This window comes from Asterias rubens, chromosome 6, assembly GCF_902459465.1.
Source record: "Asterias rubens chromosome 6, eAstRub1.3, whole genome shotgun sequence".
Lineage (NCBI taxonomy): Eukaryota > Metazoa > Echinodermata > Asteroidea > Forcipulatida > Asteriidae > Asterias > Asterias rubens.
Window position 1 is genome coordinate 14837901 of NC_047067.1, and position 11341 is coordinate 14849241.

Below are 11341 nucleotides of genomic sequence, written 5' to 3' on the forward strand. Positions count from 1 at the left end.
GTCTGAATCACCAATTTGAAAGTCAGATTTCTTGGGGGTTTATGTGCACTGAATATTTACATACAATTTGACTTTTAAAATGGGAGAGTAGGTGTAGTACATCAGCACAAGGTGGTCACTACTAGATAAAGGGGTGGTTCGCCCTGGCCTGGAGTCTCATCTTTAAAAGGGCATGGATCTTTTTGCAAAGGGCACTTCGATTGGAAAATGGGAGACTTTTGAAGGGGCACCAAGGCCAAGGCCTCCATGGCTCCCGTGTATTTCCAGGCCTGTTCGCCCTAGGACATATGGCAAGAATTTGGTTAGAAATGCTTAGTGCTTTTCCTTGGACAACTTAGTACTTCAATGTGTTTTCCACCTTCACACCCTTCCCTTATGCTGGTACAAAGCAAATGTTTATGTCTGGTGAAAACAAGCCATTAGCGGATTAGATTTGAATACATTCTGATACAATGACTTGCTGGATCATGTTACCATTTAAGTTTGAATTCCTCAGACTGTTGAGACAGTTGCTGTGTAACTGTCCGGGTAAGCTTTTGCGTAATTTCTTAAGAGACACCCATACACAATTCTGTGAATTTGTATGGCACAATGGTATTTTTAAAGAATAAGATAAAGTTCGGTTATTTCAAAGGACATTTCACAGGTATCTTGTTAGATTTTTTATTTAGTTTTGTTATCTTTAAACATTGGAGACTAACGTAAATGTACTCTTCAAGAAAAAGGTGTCATCCTTTCGTCTGGGTTTAGCGAGCATTCAGCTCATTTGTACCGCTGCAATAACCTTCCTTTTTATCCGGCTTTTTTCAAGATCACATGAACTCTAGGGGCTTAGTTGATTGGCCAGGAGGTATGAAGCATGCCAGAATGCCTAGTTACTACAGCTAGACGTTTGCATAATTAATTAATCTCTAGCTTTGCCTCTATCCGTGACTTATCGACCCCCATCATTTATTCATCTCCTTGCAAGGACAGACTCCAGACTCGTGAACAAATTATGTTATTTGTCGGTTAAAGAATGCTGATTGAAGTATGAAATTTTAATGTCCCGCATTTTATCAAGTATTTTCTCCAACAATCCAACAAATTATTAAAAGTACTTTGTGAGGTCTTTCTTGTAAAATAGTGTGTCTGACTGTTCAATGAATGATGTCAGTGATGAAGTTAACCTAATTATCTGATAATATTGACATTTGAATTAATTTATTGTATTAATTTTAATTTGATTAATTGTTTTTGTTTTTCAGAAACACGGCTCAACACCTAAATGTATTAAGCCGGCAAAGCTGGACGCTGAGGTATTGACTTCTAAAAATGCTAAACTTGAAAAAAATACATCATTTTATCAAAAGTCATAAACTAAGTAAATATTCATACCCCTTTAAGACAAAAACCCGCATCATTTCTTCTTGCTAGCCTGTTTCATCACTCCACTGCAGGAGGAAACCCTCTTCACCAAATTCTCCATTTTACTTTATCCTGAGCTGTCGAGCAATGCCGCTATTCATTAGTTCATTTCCACATCTTCTGTTTGGTTTGCCTCTTTTTTTTCAGAACGAATTATTTAGTGCGCTTTAAGTTATATCTTTGAAACCAAAATCTCAAATGTTTTTTGGCATTCTTAAATTGCTGCACTTCTGGATGTGTTGTATTTACAAACATGCATGTGAAGTGAGGATTATTCGTTTAAGTTATTAGCATTAGTCAGGGATTTAAGTTTGTTTCATCTTCACAATATCAGCACAATCAATTACAAAATGTGACCTCTCCCCCATGACATGCCGAAATGAAGTACTTTTCAGAAACAATTTATTATGTAGTTTATATATCTCCATTTTGATTAAAACAATCAAATGGTTCGAAAAACCAAAGGTATGCCATCCCTTTGCTAATATCCCTCATCTCAAACGTTCTCAATGCGGTTGTCTCTTCTTAAGATAGCCAAGCTGGGTCTCGAGATGAAACTCATGACCTCAGAGCTATGGTGTCTAAAGGGGTTTAAGGAAAGCATACAAGCTCCATCATCTTAATTATTCTCAATGCCGTTGTCTCTTCCCACCTTTAAGGAGCAAGCCAAGATAGCCAAGTTTGGTCTCGAGATGAACCTCATGACCTCAGAGCAACGTTCTCTAAAGGGGTTTAAGGAAAGCATACAAGCTCCATCATCTTAATCATTCTCAATGCCCTTGTCTCTTCCCACCTTTAAGGAGCAAGCCAAGATTGCCAAGCTGGGTCTCGAGATGAAACTCATGACCTCGGAGCTGGATGCAGAGACAGATAAATGGAGTGATCCAGATAATGACATCATTAAGAGAGCTAAGAACATGTCTAGTATGGCGTACTCCATGTATCTGTTCACCAGAGGAGAAGGAATGCTCAAGACAACGCAAGATCTCTTCAAACAGGCTGAGGTTTGTACAAGAGTGTCTAAGATCACCTTAAAGGGTCTATGTACTTTTTTATTGGACAAAAAACATTGTCTACAGATGTACACTAAACTTACACAGTTTGATCGCTCGTTATGGTAACAAGTTTTTCCAAGTGACTCGCGAATACCCGTTCCCCGTTTTGATAACTACCTTTAATCATAACTGTAGTTCTCCAACCCTGTATCTTGTTTCGTCTTTACCATGTTCTCACTCTGCTTGATCCTCAATGTTTTGCCTCCCGCAGGAGGTCTTAAAAAAAAATGAAGCATGCAATGAATTTTCCTATCAGTAATATAAAGTTTGAGTGGGTATTGCTGTTCCTCCCCTGCGTCATTCACTTATTTTTGGTGGTGAATTTTGTTCTAAGGTAGCTTTATAAGGGTCTTTAAAAGTTTTAAAATTGACCTTTTATTGTGTGCTGATACCCTGTTATAGAAAAGGAATAATTTAAAGACACTACTGGTAATTGTCAAAGACCAGTCTACTCACTTTGTGTATCTCAACATATGCATAAAATAACAAACCTGTTAAAATTTGAGCTCAATCGGTCGTCGAAGTTGCAAGATAATAATGAAAGAAAAAACAACCTTGTCACACGAAGTTGTGTGCTTTCAGCTGCTTGATTTTGAGACCTCAAATTCTAAATCTGAGGTCTTGAAATCAAATTCATGGAAAATTACTTCTTTCTGGTAATATATGTTACTTAAGAGGGAGCATTTCTCACAATGTTTTATACCATCAACCTCTCCCCATTACTTGTTACTAAACAAGGTTATATGCTAATAATTATTTTGAGTAATTACCAATAGTGTCCACTGCCTTTAAGTGAAAGACATTAAATAAGCACCTCCTTTTTGTTTTCTTCTCTTAGTATTTTGGCGAGGAAGGCATCAAATTATTTCGATCTCTTAAGCAGTTTAGTGCCCAGGTACCCGAGTGCTCTTTAAGAACGGACCTTGCATCGTTCATTGACCAAATCCCATCGTACTGCCAGCAACTACTCTTCATTACAAAATCACCCACCATGGGGAAAATAGCTACATTTAACAAGGTAAGTTGCAAATTGTTTTCAAGATCCTCACCATTTTATACAAATGTCTTCACAATACTGCTCTTACATATCTCACCAGTCTCATCAAGATTTACCAACCTGGAAGACCTGGCCTTCGCTCTGGTTCAGACAGTACACTCTTGGCAGTTCCAAAGGTGCATTCCGCTGCTGGGGATCGTGCTTTTTACGCACATGCTCCGGTCTTTGGAACCGTCTCCCTCATCAAATCTGTTCTGCAGAGTCACTGCAAGTTATCAAGAAACGTTTACAAAACTTTCCTGTTCAATGGTTGATTGCCCTAGACCAACTGTCTTTCCCATCATCGTTGCCTATATTTGCTTATTGAGTATTTTATTGTAAAGTGCTGTGATCTCAGTGTAGGAGCGCTCTATAAATGCCTGTTATTATTGTTATTATTAAAGTCACTATTGGTAATTACTCAAAAGAATTGTTGCCATAAAAACTGACTTGGTAACGAGCAATGGAGAGCTATTGATAGTATAAAACATTGTAAGAAACGGCTCCCTCTGAAGTAAGGTAGTTTTTTGAGAACGAAGTAATTTTCCACTAAAATATTTGAATTTGATTTCGAGACCTCAGTATTTGATTTTGAGGTCCCAAAATCAAGTATCTCAAAGCACACAACTTAATGTGACAAGGGTGTTTCTTCTTCCATTATTATCTCACAACTTCGACACCCATTTGAGTTCAAATTTTCACAGGTGTTTTGTTTTGTGCATATGTTGAGATACACCAAGTAAGAAGACTGGTCTATGACAATTACCAAAAGTGTCTAGTGTCTTTAAGTCTTTCCTAGAAGATGTGAGACAATTCACTGGAAATGTCTCTTAAATGGCGCATTTAGGCTACCTTCTGGAAAGTACGTTCAGTGTTATTTTAACAGAAAATTTTAGAACATTTTTAGAAATTAGGATACGATGTTAACATACAACTTCAGAAAGTTTCATTTCCGGACATGATTTTTTACTTGGACCTCTGTATGTGAATGGAAGTAGGTCAAACATATGTAGCTACATAAAAAAAAGATAGATTAATTGTTCACTTCCGTTTGTCTGATTTCTTTTATTTGTTACACTATTCTCCAACAGGTGGATAACACGATACAAGAAACGCAGAATCTATTATCAACGATAAGCGGCATAGTCCCCGTCTGTTACGTTCTAGCAGCTAAGGTAAATGGAGTGAAGAAATCTTATTTCACTTTACAAACTAAAAGAATGCTTTATAGTTTAATTTTGTATATATTTGTAAAGGCTGACTGTTGAGAACATTTCTGTAGTTTTACTACTGCCTTCAGGAATGGAGCAAACAAAAATCCAATTTCTTGGCTCTGCTTTACTGTAAGCAAAGAATCAGCGCTTACAGAATAAGAACAATTCTGTGCTTACATCAAGCGTATAGCATAGGTAAGTAGGGAATTTTTGTGTGTGCGTTTGGTACTCCACGTTACTAGGCATTCTTCGCAGCTAGCGCAGAAATTCAGCGCTTGCACGTTAAGCTGATAGTGTTGATCACAAGCGCAGAATGCGGCAGTAAACAGAGCCATGAAATTGGGCCCAAATCGTCATTTTGATTAATGGGAAAAAAAAAAAATCACCTTTTCACTGAATAAGCAGTGTCTCTATTTATCTAAATACTTCATTCTTTGTTGATGACGTTATTCGTTGAGTTGGTTAACCTTGTGGTGTACAGAGAATGTACTATGACTAACAAACATCCGTTAAATATCCACAAGTCCCAGCAGCAACTCCTAACAAATCAAGGTTTCTGACTGTCCCAAAGTATTTTTTTCTTTTCCAACTGATTTCACACTGTTCTGTTTCCTTATCGAATTTCTTGGGTTTCTCATCTTGTTTTTTTTTCCCTCTAAGTTCTTCCATCTTATTAATCAATTTTCCCTGCCTACTTGCTTTTTCTTTTCCTGTTTAAGTTTCAACGTTTTACCTGCTTGTCTTTCTAAGCTTGTGTTTTTTTTCTCACTAACTGTATTTAATATCTTACTGTTGCCCAGCGTACACATTTGCAAGCACAGAAAAGTCTTGCTTAGCAGAAACAGAATACCGGCCAAAATAACTTGGTGTTATTATTTATAGCTGGTCTCCTGTTTTTTTGTTTGTGAAGTGTTTTGCTCAGGAGCTAAATTTGCAGAGTCCTACTTTCTGTCAAACAACTCTTTGATTGTTGGTGTTTTTCTTTATCTACTTTAATTTTTCTGGTCTTCATTTACCGCTCATGTTTTTTCTTACCACACATTTGTTTCAGCTTCTCTCGTCATTCTTATTTACTTTATGTTCTTGGTTTTGTTTGTCCTGATTCACCAATTTACTATGAGTACCGCAAAATAAAAGCTCCAGTCCAAGAATTTGCTATCGATGAAGTCGGAGCTTTGCAGTAGACACACAGATAGGATTGACAACATTTACATCATGCTGAATGTTGTTAAAGCAGATCAGAGATTTCATATTCAAAGTCTCTTAAATCTAGTTTCCCCTCCCCCTCCTGGAAGTTGAGTCAAAAGTCAAATGTTCATAATAATAATCACAATTCCCTCTCTAAAGCTCTAACTATACCCAGACATCATTCTGTTATTTCTTTCATTAACTATTATTATGTTTTTGATTAATTGTCTCGTCAAGTCATCACCAAAAGGCTATAATACATTTTCACTCTTTCCATATTGTTTTTATTTCATGATTTATTTCACAATTTTTTTAAAATCTCATCATCATCAATTTATTTTTCTCCTTTTTCTTTTCACCTATTTTCATTCCGCCTATTAGTTGTAATTGTTAGTGGCCTGTTCCGTACATGTATGTATAATCATGTCATTAGATTCAATTCATGTCAATTGCATCTCACGCATCCTTCAATCTCATATATACTCACATATCCTTCATGAAGTTCTTCCTACTTTAGTCTGTTTTTAGATTTTGTGGCCCAATGGAAAAATCATAAAATTTTGTGTTAATAAGGCTTAAAAAGTCTATTTCTGCCGACACAATGTGCACATCTTGGTCAGCCCTAGTATTTAATCAAACTTTCCTACTTTTTTTCTCAAGGACTTAAGCCTAGTTCATACTTCCTGCGAATGCAAATGCAAAGGAAATGTTGATGTCACAGCCGTGTTTTTGCTGCGAATGTTTCGCACGACTTCAGCACATTTGAACTGATACAAATTATTTGTTGCAAATTTGTGACGTCAACATTCGTATAGAATTCACATTTGCAGGAAATATGAACCAAGCTTAATATCATGCCTGTTTATATCTTGTCATTCAAATAACAAGAAGGCAATATATTTCTTCTGCTTTTATCTGATTTCTGCTTTTTCAACGTAAGAAAAATCAGCTTGTAGTCAATAATATTTTCCTACTTTTTTCCAAGGCCCAAATATAATGCCTGAAAAGACCATAGACCTTGGACTAAAGTTTGTGTGAATTCATGACAAGAATCGAGGTGTAACTACTGCAGTCGAATAAATGCCTCCATGCCACTGGTCATTGCCTCGGTGCCTCTTGAAATGGTCAAAAACAGTTTATACATTTCCCTAAAGTAGAGGTGCCCTGTATACATGTATATAGCTGGTTTTTTTTTTCATAATGGTCTCAATTTATAGTCTTTTTACACTGCATTTTTAAATACTTTAGTTAATTTGGATTAATTTTTTTCTGAACTCCTAATTTTTTTGTAAAAAGCATTTTCTAAAGGATTGGTATCTCTGAAACACAACATAATTGTTTTGTTGTTTATTTTCATTGATTGAGAAATGTAGAAACTATCACATGATTTAAAAAAAAAATACTTTGATACAGATGAAGCATTTGAAGAAATGTTACAAGAAGCAATACACAAGCTTAAACCCTGTGTAGTATTCCATCATTCAACCCTCGTCTCCACTTTAGTCTTGCATGTAGTAATCCACTCATATCCTCATCTGTCTTAATCCATCCTTAACTTTATCCAATTAATTTTTCATCCCCTCTTAATCTCTCTCTTGAAAACTACTATCAAGACCCCAACACCACAGACCTCTGATTCGTATGATCCCTGGTGCTCACAAATCCTTGTGGGCCCAACGAGATCCACAACTTCTTCGTCTTGTCACGCGGCTGAGGACGGGGGCGACGTGAAAACGGACGCCTACAATGCGGCGTACAGCGTCATGTGAGGTTGGTTCTACGCATTGCTTGTCATCGTCTTCACCAGTGTACAGTCGTAGCCAATAGAGGGCGCTTTCTTTTCGTTTCTTTCATTGCTCCAGATATAGAGCAACTTTCTTTGACTATTTCTTTACTGAATTTTTAATGTTATATATATATATTTGTCTCTTCAGAATTTTAGGCACAGGATGCATGAGTGTTGTTTTTTAAGTGAAGTTTTTTTTATATCCTGAATTTGTTCTTGTTTTTTGACTAACTTTTTATATTTCAATATTAGTTTTGAAAAGGAATTGTTTACACAATGTGTCAAGTTGGTTTCTGTAACAATACCATCACTAACCAAAACCATTTGATAAGTGGGTTGCCAAATCTTTTCTGTCCCTCTCACAAAGATGTCCTGTTTTTCTTTAGAGATGATTGTCACTTCTTCTTTCTTTTTTTCTTATCACTTATTTATGCACTTCATTTATTATCAAGTCTTAGTAAGCATTAACTTTGGATTATGCTTATTTTTGGGTGGGTTTTCTTTTACTTTTGGCACAAATTTGTTTTTGTTCTACATTTCCACTTGGTTGCAAATCATGGCAGTGGTAAAGCCAGTTGTAGTTGTGAATACTATTGGTTTTCAGAAATCTGACCAAGAAAAGTAAGTAGCTCTGTAAAATTGAAAGATAATGGGAACATTGTGTGCACAATTGATGATTTTTGATATTCTTAATTGCCCATTTAACACTACCAAATTCTCATATCAGATCGCCTGATTTATTATTCTCTTTGATTAAAGGCAGTGAACATTATTGGTAATTACTCAGCATAAAACCTTACTTGGTAATGAGTAATGGGGAGAGGTTGATAGTATAAAACGTTGTGAGAAACGGCTCCCGCTGAAGTAATGTATTTTTCCAGAAAGAAGTAATTTTTTCACCAATTTGATTTTGAGGCATCAGAATTAATATTTTGAGGTCTCGACATAAAGCTTCTGAAAGCACACAACTTCATGTGACAAAGGTGTTTTTCCTTTCATATAATCTCGTAACTTCAAAGACCAATTGAGCTCAAATTTTCACAGGTTTGTTATTTTATGCATATGTTAAAGGAACACGTTGCCTTGGATCAGACGAGTTGGTCTATAAAAAAGCGTTTGAAACCATTTGTTATGAAATGTATATGGTTGGAAAGATGTTTTAAAAGTAGAATATAATGATCCACACAAGTATCACTTAAACTTGCACGGTTTTCATTTTACGTCGCGAATTAACACGGTCGGCCATTATGGGAGTCAACTTTTTGACTCCCATAAATGGCCGACCGTGTTAGTCGGGGAGGTAAAACGAAAACCACGCAATTTCGAGTGATACTTGTGTGGATCATTATATTCTACTTTTAAAACATCTTTCCAACCATATACATTTCATAACAAATGGTTTCAAACGCTTTTTTATAGACCAACTCGTCCGATCCAAGGCAACGTGTTCCTTTAACATATGAAACTTGAAAAAGTTACAAGAGAGGGATTTAAATCTGCAATCTCCGGATTAACAAGCCAGTGCTCTACCAACTGAACTCTTGAACTTTGTGTTGAAACCTACTTGAAACTGGTTCTGTTGGTCAAACTTTGAAATAAGCGACACATACACACAACATAAAGCACAGGATTCAAATGTAGGGTGCATACGATTTTTTGTATAGAGTTGTCTTTCTTATGAAGACTTCAAATTTAAGTAACATAATCAGTAATAAATAAGCAAACAAGTTTTACTTTCTGTTTAGTTGATGTAAACTTAGAGGCCCTCAGAACCAGGATGGTTTTCAAATTATAGGAAAGTCTACCTTAAACAAATCTAGCAATTTTCATTCAACAATTGTTTTTCTTTTTCGACACAGTTCCACGTTCTGACCCCGACGTCACCAATACACAAGTGGCGGTCGCCCCCTCCCGTTATGGACTATCGTTACAACAACTATGAAGACAGCGACTCTGTGGCAAGCTCTAGTAGCAGTCGCTCTGATCGCTCACCACTGCGGGGAAGCATGGAGAAAATCTTACACTGAGGGAGAAGCGTCTTGGATGCGAGAAGGACTTGAGAGCGAACCAATGGGACCGAGTGGGATTTCTAGACTGCAAGAATATCGTAGTTCAGGCCTGTATGCTTCATTCACCAAAGGGCACCTTATGAGGAAATTTTAAATTTCTACTCGTCAATTTCAAGGGCACCAAGGCAATGACCTGCAGGGGCTGATTTCACAAAGACCTAAATTTTGATTGTAACTGCAAATCAATCATAGTTGCTTAGTAAAGTGTGATGTCACAATACAAATCACTATGGTTGATGCTGACAATTTGTCTTACGATGGATCTTGTTTCTTCGTGAAATCGGGCCCAGGGTGCATTGAGGCAATCACCGTTGTTGCCTCTGTGAAAGAAGAACAGGCCTGGTTGTTGTGGGTGACCTAATCGCCTTGGGCAAAGGGATATGAAAGTATGGTGTAGGGGGGATATCTTGGAGAATAAGTATGATCTCCAGGCTATACAGACTTGTGTAGTCTGAGGTTTGAGAAGTACAGTCTCAAGTTAGAATTGCTCATCCTGAGTGGAAATGGAAAGAAAGGTAGCACACTGTGAATGGAAAACCAGGTAATATTTCAAACAGTATTCTATTCTATTCTGTTCTGATTTACGATTTGTATCAGTTGCGTGCAGTTTGGATTTTCTAACATAGCTGCAATGGAGGTCAATCCAGTGCACAAACATATCTTTAGCACTTAGCCTATACTGAGGGGTTGGTAGTGGTCAGGTATCTAGGACTGTCAGTACACAATTTACTAGGCTATCTTACAATGTATGGTTTCCAAACTATCGGTAGTCAATGTATGGTTCCCATAATATCAGTGCATGATGTATGGTTTCCAAGCTATCAGAACACAATGTATGGTTTCCCAACCATCAGTACTTAATGTATGGGATCAACTAGGGATTCTACGCTTACAAGGCTAGCGCAGAAATTCGGCGCTTGCACATAAGCGGGAATTTAGAAAATCCAAATTCTTACAATGTATGGTTTCCAAACTATCGGTAGTCAATGTATGGTTCCCATAATATCAGTGCATGATGTATGGTTTCCAAGCTATCAGAACACAATGTATGGTTTCCAAACCATCAGTACTTAATGTATGGGATCAACTAGGGATTCTACGCTTACAAGGCTAGCGCAGAAATTCGGCGCTTGCACATAAGCGGGAATCATGATCGTAAGCGCAGAATTCAGCGTTAAGCAGAGCCATGAAATTGGGCCCGGTACTCAATGTATGGTTTCCAAGCTATCAGTACTTAATGTATGGTTTCCAAGCTATCAGTACTTAATGTATGGTTTCCAAGCTATCAGTACTTAATGTATGGTTTCCAAGCTATCAGTACTTAATGTATGGTTTCCAAGCTATCAGTACTTAATGTATGGTTTCCAAGCTATCAGTACTTAATGTATGGTTTCCAAGCTATCAGTACTTAATGTATGGTTTCCAAGCTACACATGTATCAGTACTCAATTTATGGTTTCCAAGCTCTCAGTTCTTAATGTATGGTTCCCAAGCTATTAGCACACAATGTATGGTTTCCCAGCTATGGTCACAATGTCTAGTTTCTGGACCACAAACACACCATCAATGTGTGTGTTTTACAAACC

At 37.0% G+C, this 11341-nt stretch overlaps 1 protein-coding gene across 1 annotated transcript in view; it reads left to right on the forward strand.

Moving 5' to 3' along the window:
- The window catches only part of LOC117291755 (alpha-catulin-like), a 34518-nt gene extending 24905 nt beyond the window's left edge, over positions 1-9613 (forward strand). The window contains exons 9-14 of the mRNA XM_033773651.1: positions 1248-1298; positions 2208-2411; positions 3301-3480; positions 4590-4673; positions 7514-7670; positions 9546-9613. Of these exons, the coding sequence (XP_033629542.1) occupies positions 1248-1298; positions 2208-2411; positions 3301-3480; positions 4590-4673; positions 7514-7669 (675 nt within the window). The 3' untranslated portion in view covers position 7670; positions 9546-9613. The remainder of the gene's footprint in view (positions 1-1247; positions 1299-2207; positions 2412-3300; positions 3481-4589; positions 4674-7513; positions 7671-9545) is intronic.
- Positions 9614-11341: the final 1728 nt, after the last annotated feature.